We start from the raw sequence: 22,302 nt of genomic DNA, 5'->3' as shown, positions 1-22,302 counted from the left end.
TTTAGTAGACTGTGTGTAATACAGCAGAGCTTGAGAGAACACTATAGTACAAAACAAGAACAGTATAAATGATTCATTATCAAGGTAAGACTACTTAGCTGGCATGTGTTGGAAAATGAACAGTGGCCCTTACCTTGTGAGCATCTGTGCATTCCCAGTATGGGTTGGCACACAACGTTGAGTGGTCTTTGGGATAGCCTGCAAAATTATCGTTGAAAGCTAATGCACAGATACAAGTAATGCTCAAACTCCGAGAAGAGTTAGTCTTCATAGAAATAGTTCTATCTCTCTGTCTCTATGGAAGCTTATTACTGGTTGCCTCTGTATTATGCCCCCACTGAACGTATTCATTGATAAAGACCACTGAAGACCCTACTATCCTAGGGTAAAATCACCCCTTGCCTATTCATATAGAGAAGGATACAACTTTTTTCCTTGTAGAGCTTTTTGTTCATGCACATAACTGCTTCTTAGAGGAGTGAGAAATCTTGTGTTATTATCTTTTTCCCCCCTTTTTTGAGGAGTTATAGTCTTCTGGGTGGTAAGCCATCAGCCACAGACTACAGTTACTGAAGTAAGTTACATCACGTACAGAAATGCGAGTCAGTTGAGATGTGCGGAAAGTCATCAGTGTTTTTCAGTTTTGGTATTCTTTTTCTTCTTTTTCCTCTCTTTTTTGTCTTTTTCTTCTAAGGCTGTAATTCATATGTAAAGTAAAACAGAATCTGAGTAGCATCCTTTAGCCAACTGCTGTAAGAAGATAAAAATACGTTGATTTGATTTTGGTTAGAGGATTGCTCAAGAGTGAGTTGGGCTAAGGCATCTTTCAATAACACTTTCAAGATATTTTGTTTGCCATCCTAGAATTAAAACTACGTGAACATATCCATTCTGTTCTGTTACATGCAGTTCCTAGAAATGGTCAAACTTGGGCTTGCAGTTCACCTTTCATTTCCCAGGCCTGATACTTACTCTAGCTTTCCAAGATGAACAAAATGTTCTGCTCTTGTGAAAAGAGGATGTGTTTCTTAACCACTTCATTAAATATGTACCGTTGAAAGAAGGGGAAGCCAAAAGTCAAAATTTGGCTTGGAAGCAGACTGCTTTGAGTGTTCAGATAATTGCTGCTTTTCATTTGGCAGAGTTTGACGCTCTAGGGGCAATTTAGTACGTAATGAAATTCATCCAGTCTCTTGCATTGCTCAAAGTCAAGGTACTGTTTGGTTGTACTATAACTTGCTTAATTACACTGCAAGGTCCAGATCTCTGAGTTACTCAAGTAGAGTTGGGGTGTGTTTCCAGATGTGTCCAGTGGTGTGTTGGTCTAGAAGAGAGGGAAAGCTGTTGGTCCTTCTAGCTTTTACTAGCTGGCCTTTAGTTTTGTGTTTCAGGACCCTTACTAGTCTTCCTCAAAGAATAAATGTTGCTATTCCTGCTTTAGAGATGTAATAATGCAGGGTCAGAAGGGACTGCACACCAGAGCAGTGATGATCTACTACGGTTTACTTAAATTGCTGTCTAAGTCATTGACCGCTTAATGCAGAACAGCTAACTTCCTTGTAAAACTTGTGATGGATGAAGTCTTTGTGAACAGCTTTTAAAGATTACTCAAAATGCCTCTTTAGTTAAAAATAAAAAAGTTTATTTTTAATTGTATGCCATCAATGTCTTCCACGAGAGAATTGTGCTATGTTTTTAGCAAGTGTTCTCCTTCACTTCTGTGAGTCTAATGAATCCTGGAGCTGCACAGTAGGAGTCTGACAGACTGGAAGTTGCATTAAACAGCTTTGGGTTTTTATTGAAAACATTGTCCTTGGTTCAAAGGGAAGGTAATTATTCTGCCCTGGAATGATAGCAGCCCCTCCTTTATTGACAGCACACCATCTGGTTGTGATAAATCACATGGCCCTGGCAGGCAGCAGCTTTTTGGTAGCGATGGTGACTTAAATGTTTCATGTCCAGATTCTTAGAAAATAAGAGATATATATTGTTTATGAAAATGACGTATTTCCCTGTCATTGGTCAAAAAGCCTTTGCTTCTTTTTAAGTCTCTTAAATGTACCTCTAAGGGAAAACTTCAGAAAGCAAGATAGTGCATGGGATTTTTCAGCAGCTAATTCTTGCTGCAGGTTCAATTCCTTTAATCTCTTGAGGGAGAGCTGGAATAACTGGTGATGAAAATCTTGTGTACTTCAAGTGTAATTGGCACCATTTACTGTACTTTACCACCCAAGGACTGTTACTGTAGTTCTCACCCAGCAGTAAGGAAAGTGCAGATTATTAAAGGGTTTTTCCTCAAGGAGTGGTAGTACTTAAGCTTGTTGGTTGCTGTAGCTTCAGGGAGGTAGGTTCCTTTCCTGATAACTTGCCAAGTAGTCAGTTTGCATCTATAAGTAAAAGTTCAGAGTGATATTAGGCAGCTTGCTAGCTAATTGGTCCTCCTGGCAGCTATTTCTGTTTCTTGCTGTCCCAGCCAAAGTGTTATTTCTTCTAACCTGCCTAATTATGTGATACATTCAGGCTCAGTTCTGTGCTCTGGCCAAAAAATATGTCTGAGCCAATGATGATTGTTAAACAGGAATGTCTGCAAGGGTCTTGGAGAGGAGAGGCAGTTTTGGTTCTCATAATATCTAAATTATAGCCCTACTCTAAGATGGGGTTAAACACTTACGAGTGGAACATATTGAATGTGAGACTTACTGTAGTGTCTGATGTGTTGAGAATGTTGGCTGCTCTCCACTTCCATGTTTCTTTTACTTCAGAATGTGATGCTCAATTCTTTTGCCACAAATTCTCTCCATTTGCTGTATGTGCTTTAAGTAATAATCACAGCAACACCACGTTGAAGTTTTTTTCTTGCTGGGTTCTGTTGATACCTTTTATGAGGCTAATTGCTGCAGAGGAAAGTGTCATCATCTAGCTTTGCAAAGCATTTTAGTATTTTTTTTTTTTGCTTGGGCAAAGGTAACAGTAATAACACTCATTACTAGTTCTTACTTTCCTACCACTTCTATTTTTAGAGCTGAAGTCCTTGCAGATATATTTGCACAGTGTGGCATGAATAACATTTATCTTAGATTTAGATGTGAAGAGAAAACACTCTGAACCTGACTTTGCTATGCTTGTTATTTCTGTGGCTAAGCAGTTTGGACATTCATGTGGGGATTGGCCACAGGTTAAAATAACTGAAGCCATGTTGAGCAGTAACTAAAACTCAGTCAAGCATTTTATGCATAATGAGGAAAGTGCCCTGGCAAATTTGACTCACTCTTTGGCTGCCAGGATATATAAGAAGCGGATGTGTATTATTTTGGGGTTTGGCAGCTTGGGCCTTCACCTTTTGCAGGCAAAATACCTCAGCAGCTTCAAGCCATTTGGGCTTGATGCCTCATCTCTTATGTGCAGCACGTTGACGAGCAAAAGCTCTGCGGAGTGCTCATTATTACTAGTCTGTCAAAATCATAGGCTTGAAATTTTAACACCTATTGTGGGAGGTGACTTAAAGTACAAGCCACAAGTACATGGAAATGAATTAACATGGGTGATTTTAGCTGTTTTCTGTGTCTAATAAATGATAACTTTCAGATAATTTTAGGTTTTATTAAAGAGAATGAGGCAGAGTTTCTGAAAACTGAAATTTGAGGGTGGTCAAACACTGGAACTAGACTGGTTGTAGAGGTTTTAGAGTCTCCATCCAGGAACGTAGTCAAAACACAACTGGGTATTGTCCTGGGCAACCTGATATAGCTGACCCTCCTTGAGCAGGGGAGGATTGGACTAGATAAGTTCAAGACATCTCTTCCAAATCAAGGAATTCTGTGAAAAGTGAAAGTGATACCTCGCACAACGATAACACCCGTTTTTCAGCACCTTGGGGCACTTATTCTTTTATATAGGATATGATAGACCTGTAGTGCTCTTTTTATATTCTACAAATACCTTTTCCAGTGCTGTTGGTCCATGAAGGAAAACTGCAGCGCGGATGGTTCCAGAGTAATTGTCCTTGCAATTTGCAATGACGCTTCTTAATGATATCAATTCCTGCTGCTTCATGGCTGTTTTATGTCTGTGTTTGCTTGCACATGCTTCCAAACTGTGGTGAGGGAAGATGACTTGTCCTTTGACCAGATTTCTTCTGATGGTTTTTGAGAAGTCAATACTATGTGGCAGTAGCCATCTTACTAGACATAGGCTGGCAAGAATAATTCTGCATTTCATTTCTTGCATAGGCTGTAGATATATTAGATGTATCTACATATAGCTATATAGATATATTAGATACTCACAGATCTGATTGCAAATAACTCAGTTTTTGCTCATCAAAATACAAGGAACGTCTGTTTGGAGTTGGGTGATATTCCTGTCTAGTACACTTCTGTTATGCTTACGAAGGATGTGTTAATTAGCAGGCAGGATTCAGTGGGACAACCTTATTCTGCCAAGTCTGTTTTGTGCCTGGACTAGGCCAGGTTATTACATGTCCCTAGATCAGCACATCTGGAGAAGCTGTTTGGTTACTGTCTTCCAAATCTACCCATTGTCTAGACAGGTTTCTTGCATCTGCCTTAGCCACTTATGTCTTCAAGATGCTCTCCTTTGTGTTCTGTCACCCTGTAACTCTGAAGTACCAAAAGCAATCCACTGAAAATATTTCCTTTAGTGGGAAAAAAAATATCTAAGGCAAGTTCTAATTCTCATTCCTACTGTGCTTAGATAGGTGTCTCTTCAGTGTAAGTTTGTTTTTATGCACTTCTATGAGGATTTCAATGCAAAGCATTCTGTGATTCATTTTCTGGTCAACTTCCTGTAGCTGAACAACTCACAGCTTTTGGTAATAGTTTCTTTCTTCCTGATGATTACAGAGTCATAGAATGGGTTGGGTTGGGTTGTGTTGGAAGGGACCTTAGAGACCATCTAGTTCCAACCTCCCTGCCATGGGCAGGGATACCTCCCACTAGGCCCAAAGCCCCATCCAGCCTGGCACTGAACACCTCCAGGGATGGGGCATCCACAGCTTCTCTGGGCAGCCTGTGCCAGTGCCTCACCACCCTCAGAGTGAAGAATTTCTTCCTAATGTCTAATCTCAATCTACCCTCTTTAACTTTAAAGCCATTACCCCTTGTCCTATCAATGCATGCCCTTGTAAAAAGTCTCTCTCCATCTACCTTACAAGCCTGCTTTATTAAAGTTTTGTCCAAGACAGTTTATCAGTGGCTCTGGTCTATCCACAGACTGTTGGGATTAGCTACAGAAGATTCTCTTCTAGTAGCAGAAGCATAATTGGGTAAAATATTCTGACATATCCTGAGCTAACTAAAACTGTCTTTCTAATGCCTGTAGGTCAGTCACCTCATGTTTGTTGCAACTTCATCAAAATCACTGCCACTGATGCAGCATCTGGTAACGATGCTACACTTGATAAAGCAGCCCTATGTTCACATCTTAATGACTCAGACCCACTGCTGGCTAATTGTAATGGCAGGGAGTGCTTAGTCTTCTACATTGTAGATTTGTAGACATACTGTTTTTGAGGAATGTAAATGCTTGAGGATGTGTTGTTCTCATGCATAACTTCCCTTTGAGTCCTTAACTGTAGAATTTGATAAGATATTAAAAGATTATAGAGAACATGTGTTAGACTGAACATTAACTTCCTTTCAGTTACACTGGGAAGATGCAGGTTGCTATATAGCTGTGCTTACTGCAAAGACAAAGTATAACAGTTGATTACCAATAATGTTGGTGTACCCAGAAGATTAAATATACATGCAGACTGAATAAAGAACTTGGTTATTAGTAAAACATTTTCCTTCTTCTAACTTAACAAATTTCAGCATGCAAAACCTTTTCAGCCTCTTGCTTCAGGTAGAGCCTTGGTATATGAGATGCCTTCCACTGCCATGGAAAGGAGCTATGAAGTAGATGGGATATACTTTTAAACACTGGCGTATCTAGTTCATCTTATGTGCAGAAATGATATGTACTGTGGGGGCTGGTAGACAGCCCATAAGTGGTTAATAAGTGTGAATCCTGATCTGCCACATGGTAGTGGTAGAAATTCACAGCTGGAGTTCATGCCCATGTTACTTTTCTAGCCCAAAAGCCCTATTAGTCATTGCTGCTTTTTGTTGGCTGTTCATTTGTATAAAAATGGTACTGAGTTGAGTCTAGGCAAAAAGATTTTTAATCTCACTTTAATGACTAAAGGTTAATAATTTTCAAGTTTTGTGTTTCTAATGGAACTTATTCCTTTTGTGTCTATTACTGAATGTTTTGTTTATGCTGTTCTTAAGCTGGTGGTTTGAGGAGCCAGCTCTGGCCAGGTTTGAGGCAGGATGGTCTGTTAACCCATCTTGTTTTTGTGGGTCTGACATCAGTCATGTTGTACTGACTTACTCTCCGTTGCTTAAAGCCTGAATTTTCAGGCTCTTACAAAAGGGATTTTCTTGTAGAAAAGTGCTCCCCTCTAGTTTGGCAAACGTTGCCTAATTAAATCAATTGCTTTTTAATACTGCTGTTACTTAACTCCTTAAAGTGTTTATTCATGCTGGCCTCTTTTAAGTGTATATCTTGCTTCAAAGTGTCTCTGCTCAGATAAAAAAGCCTGCTGTTTGAGGCAAAAGATGAAAAATAATCGTCAAAATAGACATAATATTGTCATGGCTGTACATGGACGAGTGGCCACTTTAGCTGATTTTATTGGCATGTTGTTTTGTAGCATCTTTTTTGTCATATCTCTGAAAACCTTGCACATGAGCTAAGACCACGTAGTTGCTGCTGTACAGAGATAGACTGTTCTAAAGAACTTACAGTTTAAGTGATACACAGATCAGGGAAGTATGAAGAAATCAGACTTAAGAAAATGAATAGAAACACTATCTGATTGGCTAAAAAAAATAACCAAACAGACAATACTTCCTTATGATGTTTTGAGTGCATGTGCAACCTGCTCAGTCAGGCTCCTTTGTGATAACCATTGTAGAGTTTCTGGCAAACTGGGGAAGTGCCTCCATTACACATCACCAAAGTTCTTTTAAAATGTGTTTGTCTGTGTATTTTAAATTGAAGTTCTTTAGCGGATCAAATTTTTCCATTCTCATTAACAGACATGATCTGTTCATGGTGAGAACTGCATCTCTTTATGATGAAGTTTGTGGTGTGAACAGGCTGCCTTGGAGTTCTCTGAATGCAGCCGGGAGCTACAGGCGAAATTGGAAAGTGCAAATATAAAAATATTCCTCTGGGCTTTGGAATATGCCAAAGGCTTCAATCTCACCAGTATATGTAAACTCAATGAGTACACAATACATGCACCCAGCTGTTTTTTGTCATGCATTTAAACTCCACTGGAACTGTTTAGCTTAATAGCAAATGCAGTGACAGATACTTAGCATTAGCATAAATTTTGTTTTTCAGAGACCTTTCAATGCCAAGAACATCAACCATCATTTTTTTCTCCTTTTTCCATTTCTTAATCTCTTTGTCTTCACCAATGTGTTTTTTTTCTTTTAAATCTGATTTAACTGTTTTCTCCTCTCCTTTAAAGGACAGAGCGTTTCGCTCACCTCTGCATTGGCTCCATACTCGGCGCACTCATGTAATCCAGGCAAATCCCCTGCATACAATCTTGTTACAAAACCATAGGCATGGGGTTAACTTGGAATGGTCACGAGCCAAGCCCTTCGCTGCTTCTCCTAAAATAAATTGCTGCTAATGCTGCTGCCATGTGGCCAACAAACATGAGCTCACAGCAGTCTTTTGATTTCCTATTTCATGCTTTCAAGTGTGTTGGCTCTTAAACAAGGCTTCTCCTCCCACATTATTTGTAGTTTATCTCCTGAGTGGTGAACTTGGGAAGCATGTAAATGTGTCAGAAGAATAAATAACTTGACTCAGCTGTCCACCCCAGTTAGCGGTTCCCTAGTGCTCGCATCGTCTCCTGGCTGCATTAAGCGTGGCTCTACCGTGATGTGCTGGAGATGTGGTGGAGGTTTGGGGGAGTGCTTCCTGACAGGCTGCTCAGGACACAGCTGCAGGACCTGAGCGTGGCTCCAGGCTCCCTTTGTGTAGCAGTGGCCCCTAGTGGAGGCTGCTCAGGCTCTTCCCGTAAAGCACAGTTCCCATTTCCAAGTTGCTTTTAAACCTGGATCACCCAGCAGAGCTGTGGAAAAATCCAGTGAGTTGCTTCTCTCTTCTGGCTTTGTTCGCTAAAAACTAGAGTTTGAGCTATTAAACAGTAATGCACATTGTAGCACTGGATTAAAGGATGATGCTAATTATTTCCTTTTCAAAGTTCCTCGTAGTTTTCCCAGGTTCTCTTGGCATTTGCCTGTGCGAACCGATGCTTTATAAAGCAAATCTGTGGGAATATAGCATTGTGACTACCCCGTTTTAATGCGTCTCTGTGCGATCTCAGATTGCATAGTATAATTGTGTATAATACTTCCTGTAGATCTGTAATGAAAATCTTCAGACATCGTCTGAAGCGAAGGATGTGGACTTCTTATTGCAAATATTGGCAGCATGCAGTGTTTGAGTGCGAATTCAGAGGAAACAGGTTGATACGTGTGGAGCCACCATGTCCCTAGAACTTAAACAGCGAGATAGGAAAAGTATGTTGAAAGATATGAAACCTGTGTGTATGTATAATGAAGTTTTCACTCTAACTCCTTTTCATTAGCTTTTATAGTATAATCTCTCAGTAGAAACCAGCGAAAATGTTGGTTTCAGGAGGCTGAAAAACAGACTAGATTGCTGTAGGGGGGCGACCTTTCTGGCTCTGTGTAGGTGAGGGTCTCTGGCGGGATTGTCCATGTGAATCGGTCTTGGTTTCCCACTTTCTGCCCTGGGATGTGAGTGCATGTTACAAGTCATCTTCCTGACAGGTTATGTTACAAGTCTTTTAAAATCAATTCTAGCAGATACTGTGATCACAGGTCCTTAAACATCTATTACAGCATTTTAACAACATCACATTTCGTGCAACTTTTGCTTGGAAGATAAAAGTGGCATTTAATCAGTATTGAACTGGATTTTTGCTCAGTGTTCCAGTGTTCTTTACTTTAAAATCTCACTCTCCTTCCTCTAGTTTTCACCTTACTGGCTGTAGCACTCCAGTAGGTACTACCTTGTTTTGCATCTAACCCACATTCCCAGTCAGATGTTCTTAACTCACGCTTGTCTGTTCTACCATTTGGCAAATCTAAAAACATTTTGCTCTTTGTTTCATTTTGCAAATGTTACCTCAAGTCATGCTTGACTTGCATTTTTCAGAAGCATTAAAGAGGGAGTTTTCTATACCTTCCATGAAAAATATGTTCATTGCAGGGAAAAAAAAATGCTCTTATGCCTACTTAAAAAGTTGTCTGTTGTGTGTTATAATGATGAGGTATTTACAACTACAGTGTCCAGAAAACAGCTTGAATTATTATGTTGACGTTGCAAAAGATCTTCATAAGCCCTTGGGAAGCAACTTAGCTTCTGAAAGCTTAGTGGAGAATCTGTTAAATCAGCAGAGGAATATTGAATTCCTGGTTGAGATTTGAAAAATGCTTGTTTCCAAAACAGAGTATACTGAATTATGTCTTCCACTGCAACAGCCAACCAAAAGACAGAAATGTAGGAATAATAAACAGAATGGAAGTATAAGCCTTTGTAAAAACACGGGGATTTTAATGTGGAAAAATTTACAGGCTTGAATATATTATAGCATCACTCTGATTTGAAGAAACAAACTTCTGGAGAATGATATATGTAACCAAGTTTTCATCACCAGCTTACTTTGGTTTAAATAGTTCCAAATGTCAGAAGCCACAGGCTTTCTGAATTAGAAATTATCATTTTTTCTTCTCTCTGGCCCGTTGATAGAAGCATATAAGGAGAAGAGCCTCTGTGCTAATGAAATAATGCTCAATCTTCAGTCATTGATGCTGACGCTCCCAGGAAAACAAACCAGGAACGTTGCAACCTGATCCATGTTGTTTCCACGTAGCATGTTTGGCCACCTTATCTCTTGTTTGGGGAGCAGGACATGATGGCATCGCTTTGTTCTGTCTTTATAGGGGATTGTGGCTTTTTTCTGTTTTCAGCAGTAGCTGGACATCCTACTATTTTTTGTGATCTTTAAATGTACAGGTCTGGTAAAAATGTTAGTAAGCTGCGTAGTCAAAGATTTCCATAAAACTGGGCTGTAGGTTAGCCATGTCATTTTGGAGTGATGGTGGGTGCTGCAGAACGTACCCTTTCTGCTAGTTCTTTTTATTCCATGCAAGGACATGGAGGCTCTGTTGTAACTAACAACAGTCAGTAAACATTACTGCTCGGGTTATAAAATGCTTTCCAGTGGTGTTTCTTGAAGGAGGTTGAGATCTGCTTCTTTGATGTTTTTTGACACGTGTACACACACGTTTCCCCTCCCCAGCTACCATAATCTGCACAAGCACTGTTATTGGACTGAGTGCTTCCTTTTAGTTAGCTTATTTTATTTTTGTTAAGAGATCCCAAAATTAAATTGTTTAATCTTGGGAAAACATTTATACATGGGAGCAAAGTTTTATTAAATTCCCTAGCTTGTGGCCACCAGGAGAAGAGGAGGATAAGAAGCCAGCCCAGGTAGAGTCCTGCAGAATCAGTAGACCTCCTAGCAAAGTTCTCCTGCTGAGGTCATCCTTACATAAGTAAAGCTGTGGTATTTTTGTCAGGGTAAACTTACCCTGGGGTAAACCCCTTCCTTGACTGAAATAAGCTATATGAAGAGAAGTGATTGGGCTGCAAATCAGGGATGGAAAATCTGTCAGGGATGCAAATCTGTCAGTATGTGGCTTAGTGCTTCTCACCTCCAACACCTCTGCACTAGCAAGAGTTTATAAGGTGGGACGAGCTTGAAAAATATGAAACAAATTACAGTAGAGATTGAAAGTAACTCCTGTGCTAAGAATTAATGGAGTATTTCCATCTCAGAGACCTTATGGATTTGATATCAAGATTAATGTGCCCTAACCTTTACTTCTAGCTGGTAACTTAAAAGTTGTCCTTAATATGCTGCAGCCAATCTTCTTAATAAAACATATTTCTTGTTAGACACATACTGATTCTTATTAGAGGCAGTGTGCTATTATCAGAGTTGTATCATCACAGGTTTTCACAGAAATCTTAGAAATATCTGCTAGTAAATGTTTGAATTTTGTTGCTCACATAATAGAAACTGGAACTGAGAACGTTCCGTTATATTACAGCTTGAGTAGTTACAGCAAAACTGAGTACTTGGGGCAATAAATATCACAAGTGGGATGATTATGCGTGTAATGAATAGCAGTCTGTTCATATCAAGAGTTTTCTTTTATTCCAAGTTTTCCATTAAATCATTAAAACTGAAGATGTTAGCTGTCACCGGTATGTAAGATAAAGGCATGAAACTGCTCATCTTAACCTCGACAGTGTCGGCAACAAAAAAAATGGGTCAAATTAAAACTGCAAGATGAAGACTGCGTTGAAGAGCTATAAAATTAGTTAATGAACAAGTGTATAGTAATTTTGTGATAGCTATCTAATGTGACACTTTCCATTGAACAGGTATCTGTTCACTAACTAGCACTGTACTGCAGCTTGAGCATACAAATGCATTTCACTGCTCAGGAACCATTTTTAAAGATGACCTACTATGTTGCTTTGAAGCCTCTGTAAATAGAGTTGATTCAAGATTTAAACATTTAGCTTCTCATGTATTCCTCCAAGTATCTGTGTTTTAGATCCAGGTGACAGCGATCCCTAGTGTGTCAAGAGAATAAAATCCCACTTGTGGGTTTTTTGTTTATTTTTCCCCAATTGAAGTTGGTTTGCCCCTCTAAGAGTTCCGTGTCAGTTGGTAGGCAGTTTGTGTACAATGCAACATGCCTTTTTATTTCTCAAGAAGCCTTGCTGATGAAGTGTTGCATTGTCTAGAAGGACAGATTTGTGATTGCTTTCCCATTACTGCTTTGAGATCACGAGAAGGGGGAAAAACAAATACATCCTAATTGAACTAAATTTTCTCTCAAGTCCAATACCATCTATGATAGCTGATTCGTCAGCCTTAATAGATGACAGGAACAATACAAATAGTAGATCTTTGTTAGCAGAGTCTTTTCCACAAACGCTAGGGCAGCTTTGTTCTTTGTAGAGACGATTTTTAGTGTGAAATACAGAAGTTGCTCCGATCTAAGAGATCCCCGCCAAGAATATATTCATCCTGGCCATGCAAAAAAAAAAAAATAGTTTCTGGGCAATTTTCATTGAACTGAATTTTGCTAAATAAGAGCTGTCTTGTATACTTGTACAAATCTTTGCAGTATTTGGCTGTCTAGTGTAAGCATGAATTTCTATGTGAAGAGCATTGTGGCTGAATGAATATTTAGCCATCTCTGTTCATCTGTCTCACTGGTAAAGCACCCATTGCAAGAACAGTTTAGGTTTGGTGTGGGGGAATGTGCAACCATCTTTTTTTATTCTGCAGATAACTAAGGTAAGTATCAATTTAATTTCTGCTTTAAAATTCTTGAAAAAATCCTTTCTTAAATCTCTCCTAGATTCTGTTTCCACTGTAACTTATGTTTGAGTGATATGACCTTTAAAGCAGAGGCAGTCACAAGTGATGATGTATCATTCTTCTCACCTGTAGGACTCTGTCCTGGCAAAGGTCCTGATTTACTTCCCATGTGCCTTTAGATTCATAATTGAGTGCTTTCTCTAGAGTGGATTTTTTCCCCTGGAAGACACTAGCTGTATTGTTTTAATATTATTGCTTGTCTCCTTATGTATTTGTAAGATGTAATATGCTGCTCTTCATTTATTGTAAAATACCCGAAAAGAGTAGATAAACTGTCCTTCAGCACAAATCCAGAAACACCGTCATTTGAAGCTTGCTTAGAAGTGGGCAAAAATTGCTATTCATATTGGAGGTATGTGCTAAATATTTGAAGAATGATGAAAATGCTACAGTCATTAAGCCATTACCCACTGTATTGGTCCAGCTTGGAGTATTGAACGCTTCTGCTGCAGAAACTCTAAAAGCCTGAGGTAACTGCGCTTGACAGAATGGGCAAGTAATTTGCTTAGAGTTTATAAATGCAAAAGCATCTATCTGGCATTCTTGGCCACGCAGAGTTGATAACCATGGTGTTATGGGCAGTGCAAAGGTCTGAGAGGAGTTCTTGGTAGCTTTCTCCGCAAAGCTGCTGCTGATACCGGAGTTGATGCTTGGTTACTAGCACTTGGGATAGGAGGGCTGCAACTCTACACCGTGTCTTCTGTGCTTCTGCACTTATGTGTGGGGCAAAATGTTGGTATGGAGGTGAGCCAAATCAGTTTAAAGTGACTGTTGTCATAGTGGACTGGTATAAGGCTGTGTCAAGTAAAAACACATTCTTCTTCTGTCAGCTATAAATACTGAGCTCATCTTAGCTACCCAAGCAGAGGCAATTACTGCATTTCTTTTCTCTGTTCTTGCTTCGTTCTCTGCTGAATCCGCACAACTACAGCTCTGAGCTGAGGGCTGTAAAGGGAGAGTTTCTCCCCGTTAGCTGGCGTGTGACCGTTACTTCTGATACCACGGCAGCACGTGCTTTAGGGGATAAATGTGGGCTTTAGATTAAATGATGTCCCGACTGCTACAAGCAAGAAAGTGTTTTACTCGATTGTAAGAGCAATCTTGTTATGACTGCAGTAAACTTGTAAAAGGGTACAGAAGCAGAGGATAAGTTATTAGTTAATACTCCAATTCCAGCAAAGGTCTGTCAGTAGCTGGTTTAAGCTATTTACGGGGCCTATAAGGGACTTCAGATCAGTTGCTGTGATAAGGGGTTCTAGTTTTCTAGCCTTTTGAAGAATTCAGTTCCAGTAATCCTCCCTGAAGGTCATCACATTCCTGGATTAAAGGATGTTACCGGAATTGTTGCACAACTCCTATTTGAGAACAATTGGCAGGGTGGTGTCTGAGCAAGCCTTCTTTGAGTGGTCTTAAAATGAAGCTGCGTGCTGCCAAGAAAGCCAGATGCTGGAAGAGTGTTGCAGTCCTGGCAGTCTCTCTAGGCCTTCAGTTGAGCAGACGTGGACAGAGCTCTGAGCTTCAGAAAATACTTGGGCTGGGAAGGGATTTTGAAGTCCTGTTTGAATGCTTGAACATGGTTTGGGTAGGAGGGGGATTAGTGGTACTGGTTACCTGGTCACTGCTGTCTCAGAGCACTGCTTGCTTCAACTTTGTGGTCACAGACCCACAGCTAAAATTGTAGTAGCACTGAACAGCTTGCTCCACCTTTGTGCATCAGTGAGGCTGAACCAGCACATCTTAACAGATCTTAAGACTGGGTGCATGCTTTTTGCCTAATATTGTAAATCCTACTTGAATAGCATGTGGCATCACTCTTCAAGTGCAGGATTTTATATTGGATTAGGAGACGAAATACACTGGCATGCAGAGGAGAGAGGAGCTGAATGCAGTACAGGGAGAAAGGAAAGTGCAGGGGAAGGAACCTTTGCCAGGTTCTTGTTCGATACCTGGGTGCTGTGCTTACCTACAGCTCTTTTTCAGAAGGTGGTAGTGAGAAGACACCACTAAATACACTTTCAAGTTCTCAGTAATACTGCTGTAGCCGTGGTGGCAAGTTTTTAGAGAGGTAATTATTTCATTAAACTGACAGATGATTCTGGAGCAGAGTAAACGCTGACAAGCTTTTGAGACCACAAACCTGAAGTTTGTAAGCATCTTCCACATCTATTGGTTGCTGTAATAGGTGCTTGTGTGTGTAGGGAACTGAGAGATTTGCACATGAAACTTGTTTACATCTCAAAGCACCCTTCAATCTGTAAGGACAAATCTAGAATCATAAACTCTTTTTATGGGAAAAAGTTTACGGAAGACTGTGAAGCAGTTGCCAACTACAAATTAAGGTTGCTCTTTAATCTTTAGCCTGGAAGGCTCCCAGCAATTTGGAAAATGGTGTGAGTATATAGAGGGGAAAACTATAAAGGTGCAGAAGTTTCTTCTCCTGCTTGATACACTGTAAACTTCCTGCTGTGTGGTATGGGAGGATCTGCATCCCTAGCTGTGGGAGAGGGGCAGATCACAGCAGTGATACCCAGCCGTGTTCATTACCTTACCACTCCTGCAGCGGTGAAATTTCATGTTTATTTTGATGGGATTATAAATCACTGACCTGAAATGTTGTCAAAAGTTGTGCATTTTTGTGTAGGAACAAGTGGATGCAGCTTTCTCAGAAGGTACCATGGTACCTTTTTATTCCCCCTGATTGTAGATAGCTCTTTCCAGCTGTTCTTGGACATCTGTGTTTTTATTGATTGCCTGAATGTTAGAAATGCAAGAAGTGACATTTGGTCTACTATCTCTGGTTTCCTGGAGTAGGTTGAAGATTTTTGTTTGTTTTTTCACCTCGTTTTGCAGGTTGGCGTATTTAAATAACCAAGTAATTGGTTTGAAAACATAGAGAAAAAGCTGGGTCTCAGCTAGAGGATCTGATCTAATGTGAGCCAGATACAAAATAAGTTTTGTAAGCACAAAATGCATTTGTGTTTTACTGAAATCTTGCTGTTTTGGGGGGAAGAGGAATTAAGATTCTGCAGAAACTCTGGGGGATAAAAGATTAAGAAATAAAGCTGTTAATGGAGGAGAAGAGATGTTTCAAATGGCAGTGAGTACAATTAAAAATACCAGTTCCTGCCCACTAATGACGGGCCAAGTTTTGCAAACAGGTTTCATTCTTTTTTTTCTTATGCTTTGCCTTTGATGGGATTTTGCCTTTGATTGCATGGTTGTGGGTGGAATGTCTGATACTTTTGGCTACAAAAACCGTATAGGTTCTTAAAACTACATTTGTTCTGGCCTGGAGCATAGCTATGTGGGTGTGGATGTCTCTTTGAGGCCTGGCGTTCCTTTTGGGTAATCACCTTATGTTAGCTATGACTTTAAAGGGAGACTATTAATATCTAGCAGCCAACTTCACTATGTGGCATATATCAGCACTGGAAGACTTAGTGCTTTGGTATATGAATTACTCATTTAGTGAAGGCTGTGTCTGGATGATCAGTTATCCAAAAATATACTCTGTGGACCAGAGACAAGCAATTATAAATGTTACCTACCTATCATAGTCTTATGGCAGTGTTTTATCTCTTAAACACATTAGAATATTAGTTAATCAGAAATGCATCATTGCATTCATCTACTTAGGTGAGAATATGTGGATCTTTTAAAATTTAACTGATAGATAGGTTGCCCAATGCGTATCTGGGTAGCTGGAGTATTTAAAGTATACCAGCAATCCAATGTTCTGTGTACTAATTTTGCCAAATGTCAAAAAAAAGAAAAATAGGCTGAACACATGATAAATTGACTGCTGTTGCTTGTGCAAAGTGATCTGGATTATCAGAGGTAATCTGTTTAAATTAAACCCAGCTCACTTTCAGTGAGAAAGGGTAGAGAGCAGCCACATGATCAGTTCAAGCAGATTCAGGAGGAAAATGGTAAATTCCATCAGTACAGGCAGGCAGGATAATATGTAGTGAAGAGCTTGAGCTGATACTTGTTCAGTAACTATTCCAAGTGTAAGCAAACTCTTCTTCAACATGCAGTTATCAGTGAATTTTGAGCAAACTTTGCAGCTTGCTTAAAAGCAGGCTTCTATATCATTTTGTCAGATTTGTATCTCTTGATACAATTCTGATGCAAACAAACTAGGGAGTTCTTGGATTTGACAGTTATGCTTGTCCATTACGCATGTCTTAGTCCATTCAGCTACAGCATTATCTGAAAATGAGTAATTAATCTTGATTACATGAGAAAAATACAGATTAGAATTCAGTTTGTTCTAACTTTAACACTTCCATAAGCACAAATGATACATTCATAGTCTGTACTGTAGCTAGAGGTCTTGTGCTGCAATTACACATGTGATTTAGGACTGTTGTGTTCATGGTCTTAATTTCTTTTCTAGGGAAAGAGTGTGTGCAGCAGCTAGCAGAGAACACAAGGTATTTCAGGAGACGACTGAAAGAGATGGGCTTTATCATCTACGGAAATGAAGATTCCCCTGTTGTGCCTCTGATGCTGTACATGCCAGCAAAAATTGGGTAGGTTTAACAAGGTAACTTCTCATCTATCTACTTTAAATCTAGGATGCTAAAAGAATATTAAGACTTGTGTAAATGTAAGGAAAGACTGTTCTGTTTTTTACTTCTGTGACCATTACTAAGTTTTGTAAAACGTAGGAACTTCCTATAAGTGATCTGGATAAAACTGGGGCTTGTAGCTTGGGGCTGCAGGAGAGCACTTCAGAGAAGCAATTTTTAAAACGTGACATGCAGTAGTAAAGCTTTCGTCTTATTTATGTATGAAGTGCATATATGCACTAAAGAGAAGTCAGAATTGATTGGAAATTCATATAAGAATGTTACTGGAAGAACTTCTCAACAGTTCATGGATCAGAAGCAGCGAACATTTCCATAGCTGAACTTTGGAAAATTAAAAAATAATAACAGTGATAAAATAAAAAAGAGAAGGGGGAACACACTACTACTGTAGTGATAAATCCTCAGTATTTTAAGTAGTCTGGATTTAATAGCTAAGGCATAATTATTGTAAGTGCAAATAGAATGCTAATACATGTTTTTTTAGAAATGCTTGTGGGCTGCTGTGTGGATACTTAAGTCTAAAATTCTGCAAACAGGATATAACTTGTATATTAAAATATTTTGCAATGTAAACATCCTGATTTCAATGACAACTTGGCTTTGACAGCTGCTTTTTAGTCTCCATGTATAATGCAGTGCTCAACCAACACTTTCAGATTTGGAAAAGCATAGCCTCGTTTTAAGCAGTACAGAATACCTTTAGTGCTCTTCTAGCTCAGCTAGTCTTTGGTCTGGCTAAGCTGTGATTCCATGAGGGAACAAACATCTAGCTCTCTTCATGAAGCTAGATATGGTAGTCTTCCACCCTCCTCAGTGCAACCAAATTTAAAAGGCCCCATAATCTTTATGGGTGCTGTGGAGCCTGCGATATGTGCTGTCCAGCACATAGTACGTACTGTGTCTACCTTCCAGCTGTTCTACTAATCAGTGCAATCTTTTCCCTGGAAATGTTCATGGCAATGTCTGCTAGCTGAGCATTTGGGCCAGTAGCTTGGTTAAAAATAGGCAAGAGCACAGAGCTCTGACAGTTGGCCATTGGGGTCTACATTGGATCTACCTCATCCTTTCTCTCTTGAAGTCTGTTTTAAATTTGAGAGTACTAACTGGATACAAAATAAAGTATACCAGAATATACTTATAAATAAGAAAAATTGTTGCAGCAGAAGGCAGAAAACATTAAAAAAAATAAAAGTGCATTATTGTTGTAGATACTCATAAATCTTAGCTCGTTGCTACTTCTAAAGACAAGAAGGTCAGTTTAAAAGGGCTGAACCATTTCCTGTGGCCTCTAGAAACACCCACAATTGCACTGCCATTACGGAAAGAATCTAGATACTCATTCCTCTCATCGCATACGTCACAGCCACTAACTTCTTTAATCATTGTAATCATTAGTTTTGTGAATGTATTCTGTGACTGTTGGTTGAGATTTTTGCACCTTCCTTAAAAACGTTTGGTATTACATTAGATGACCTTGACTTATGGTGGCAATTTGAATGTTCCCATGATAAGCACTTAAAAAGTCATACATTCTGTGACTCCGTAATGTACCTGAATTTAATTTAATTGGTAGAAACAAACCATTTAGAAATAGCAGTATCATCTGCAGCAGGGGTGAATTCCTTGTGTAGTCAAACTTCGGAGCCTAAGTCTCGGTTTCCTATCAGAAATATTTTCAAGTTTAGGTTACAAATCCATTTGGAAACAGCCTGCTAAAAGACCAGCCTCTGCCACATATGGTCATCCCTGGCTTACCACCTGGGGATTGAAGTAGAGGGCCTTGTGACTGGACATTCTACCTCCACAAGAAAGCACCAGAAGCTCTGAGTTTCAGTGTTCCTGGCTTGTTTAATAAAGGCCAGTATGGGTTAACATACTGAGACCTTTATGCTGACGTTCTATCTCCTCCGGTATCATTCTGACAATTTTCCTTGTTCTTTCTGGTAGTGCATTTGGGCGTGAGATGCTAAAGCGGAACATCGGTGTTGTGGTTGTAGGCTTCCCTGCAACCCCAATCATCGAGTCCAGAGCCAGATTCTGTTTGTCTGCAGCTCATACCAAAGAGATGCTCGATACGGTAAGTGTCTCATCTTGTCTTCCTCTTGCTTATGCCTTCTATAAACAGAGATAACAATTGTTGTGTTGTTTTTTTTGTAGACTGGTTTGATGTTTGGTATGCAAATTAGTTGAACCTAATGTTCAAAGCCTTGTGTAGTAGAGCTGGCAATAACACAACACCATCTCTTTCCTTTCCCCAACAAAGCAGAATGGCTGCCTTCAGTAAATTTCAGAAACTTTTTTCCCATTTCAAATATGCAAGAGGGACAGTCTTGTTCCCTTGAGGCACTGCTTTTTTCCCTTCTCTAGAGGCTCTGCCCTCAGTTCTTGGGCTTGTGAAACTGAATCTTTTAAAAGGAAGGAAATCTGCTGCTTCTGATACTAGACACAAGTTGATTTAAAAAAAAAAAAAGTCTAAGGTCCCACAGAACATCCGCGTTCTTTTCAAGAGCAACTGCAAACCCCTTCATGTGGCTTACCATTGAGCACATTTATTCCAAACATTACTATTCCAGTTCTTGTTTATGGCTTCAGAGCATTGTATCATGCATGATCCCCTCCTGAATGAGGCTGTGCCATGTGCAATGCCTTGCTGGCTCCTGCCCACACTAGGCATGTTCCAGCAGGAGCAGCAACTCTCTTAAAGGAGGTCTGTATTTCAGTTAGGAGATGCTACTTTAAAAATTAAGGATGGGAGTTACTCTCTGACTAATATAATTGACAGGGGATTTATGAATAAACCTGACTATCCTCTATACATTTCGAATATGGTAACTACATTCATTTTTGAGTCTTCTAAATAAGATAGACATATACATAGTCTGTCCTAGGCTCAGTCAAAGTTCTCCATTGTGATTTTTCCAGTTCTGCTGTTCTCTGACTCAGAGCCTAAGTTAGTCTGAGTCACAACCTTGAATTTAAGGAGGGTAGACTTTGCCCTTTACAGAGGTTGCATGGAATAATCACGTAGGATACAGTCCTGAAAAGAGGAGAGGGTGAGGAGAACTGGTTGATTTTCCTCCCCCACCACTCCTCCAAGTGATTATCTCCAGGCTGTAGAATGGTCTATCCTGACATGCACAAAAGCAAAAGCAGTGGGAGTTCTGTATGGATGAACAAAACGACAAAACTGAAACATGAAATGAAAGCATATAAGAGGTGCAAGCAGGACCCGAAAGGAATACAGAGGCATTGTCCTGAGCATGCAAAGATGAGGTCAGGAAAGCCAAAGCCCACTTGGAGCTGAATGTGTTGAAGTACATGAAATACAGCAAGAAGGGCTTTTTTAGGGATATTTGTAGCAAAAGGGAGACTAAGGGAAATGTGGGGCTGCTGATGAATGGCATAGGAACCTAGTGACAAAGTACATGGAAAAAGTCAAGTTACGTGCTACCTTTATTGCCTTAGTCCTTACTGATAAGACTTGCATTGAAGAATCTGAAGGCCCATGAGGTCAGTGAGAAATCTTTGAAAGTATTTCCAAATATATTATGGACAAGAAGGTGGCTGGGAATAGTCATCATGGAATTATCAAGGGGAAATCATGGCCAGTGTCCAAGTATGATCAGGCAGTAACATTTTGTAGCATGAACAGCGAGTAGGAGCTGTAATATAAACAGACTTTTACCAGCAAGTCAAAAAAAGGTTTCAAACTTTTCATCCTTTGCTGCCAGAGAACTTCTTGCTGTCAGCTAGTCTTTGTCTTCTCTGTTAGCGACTAGCTGGAGTCTTAACCTTAACAAGCTGTTTTCACAGAATGTTTACAAGTACTACACTTGCTCTTTTCCAAAAACAATCTGCAACTTTTATTAGCCTGCTTAGGAAAAGAGTTTTTTGTTTTTAATCTATCTACTTACAAGTCTTTCAACTTTCCAGAAAATATTTCAAGTTTTGTGCATTTAGCTCTGAAGACTCATTTCTGCAGTACCCATGTAGGTGCTAAATGCAGTAAACTAAAAGAAATACTTGTTTAATATATTAGGGCTTGTGTGTCTAAGAAAATTAATCAAGGAGAAAATGAGGTGTGAATTTTGAAGTGAATGAAGAAATCTTGATTTAATTCAGTATGTGGAGGCTTTGTTCCAAGTTGGCGTAAACCACTTCAAAGTTCAAAACAACTGAATGCTCTGAACCCAGAACACTGGCAAGGGGAGTTAATAAGGAGCAAGTCTTTGTGTCGGTGACTTTGTGTTGTGTTTTTCTTGTGTTGTAGTGAAAGGGAGTTGATTTCAGGCAGCTTGTAATTAAGGCAGCATCAGATCTGATTCCTCTGCTGAACTGTGGCAACAATATCCAAGAGGAAAAAAACTGAAATGAGTACAAGTGGAAAGAGCTGGCAGAGAGCTTCTACAAGTCTGAGACAGGAGAACTGGGTAGCCCATCCACGTGTGCATGGATGCTAACTAGTGCTGTTACCGTGGCATTTTTTCTAAACAAAATTAATCCAGGTTTGGACTATGGGGAAGAGAAGCTTGTCTTGTAAATGCTGGTATTTGTAACGCTTCCTTGTTCTTATTAAATAAACCCACGTGATGGGGAACAGTTCTCAGTTACAATTTTAACTGTTTTATGTAAATAAAACTTCCTTGCCTGAAAATATTTGGCTCAGGATCAGAGTGAAGTCCTTCATAACCTGCATCCCTGTGGGCTGGTGCTTTCTTTTCAGTGATGAAAAATATATTACACTCTCCTGAAGTCAGAGTTCACCAATGCCATTTCCTTTGTACTTTTTGCTAGTCACATGGACCTTTTTGTTTTAAATTAATAAAATCCTAAATCTGTGTTCAAGAATAACAGTTAACAGACTCTTTCAACAGAAATTCAACCTTAAATGGTTTCCATATGGGGTCTTTACTTTAAGCTCTGGCAAACTATGCCCATGCCCTTGGTGTTTTGTTGTGCTTTTTTTTTTTTTTAACTGAGGTCCAACTTCTGGGCTTGTCATTCCCCCAGATTTTAGAGTGGAGAAGTTCTTGCTGCCAGATATAACAAGCATGAGGGGCCATTGTTTAAAGAAACAAAAACTTGGACTGTTCATCCAGGAAGGAAAAGTATGTAGGGATATTA

General features: G+C 39.6%; 1 protein-coding gene across 2 annotated transcripts in view; it reads left to right on the top strand.

The window, feature by feature from the left end:
- The window catches only part of SPTLC2 (serine palmitoyltransferase long chain base subunit 2), a 69,340-nt gene that overhangs the window by 44,953 nt on the left and 2,085 nt on the right, over positions 1 to 22,302 (top strand). Inside the window, exons 10-12 of one of the 2 annotated variants that reach the window (XM_035539698.2) lie at positions 16,983 to 17,118; positions 19,126 to 19,255; positions 21,449 to 21,834. In XM_035539698.2, the coding sequence (XP_035395591.1) occupies positions 16,983 to 17,118; positions 19,126 to 19,255; positions 21,449 to 21,451 (269 nt within the window). In that variant the 3' untranslated portion in view covers positions 21,452 to 21,834. Of the gene's footprint in view, positions 1 to 16,982; positions 17,119 to 19,125; positions 19,256 to 21,448; positions 21,835 to 22,302 lie in introns of those variants that run through there. The other variant, XM_035539697.2, reaches the window with a different exon arrangement.

The sequence above is a fragment of the Cygnus atratus genome, chromosome 5, assembly GCF_013377495.2.
Source record: "Cygnus atratus isolate AKBS03 ecotype Queensland, Australia chromosome 5, CAtr_DNAZoo_HiC_assembly, whole genome shotgun sequence".
Lineage (NCBI taxonomy): Eukaryota > Metazoa > Chordata > Aves > Anseriformes > Anatidae > Cygnus > Cygnus atratus.
The sequence above is the reverse complement of the archived record's forward strand: the minus strand, read 5'-3'. Positions and strand labels throughout refer to the sequence as shown.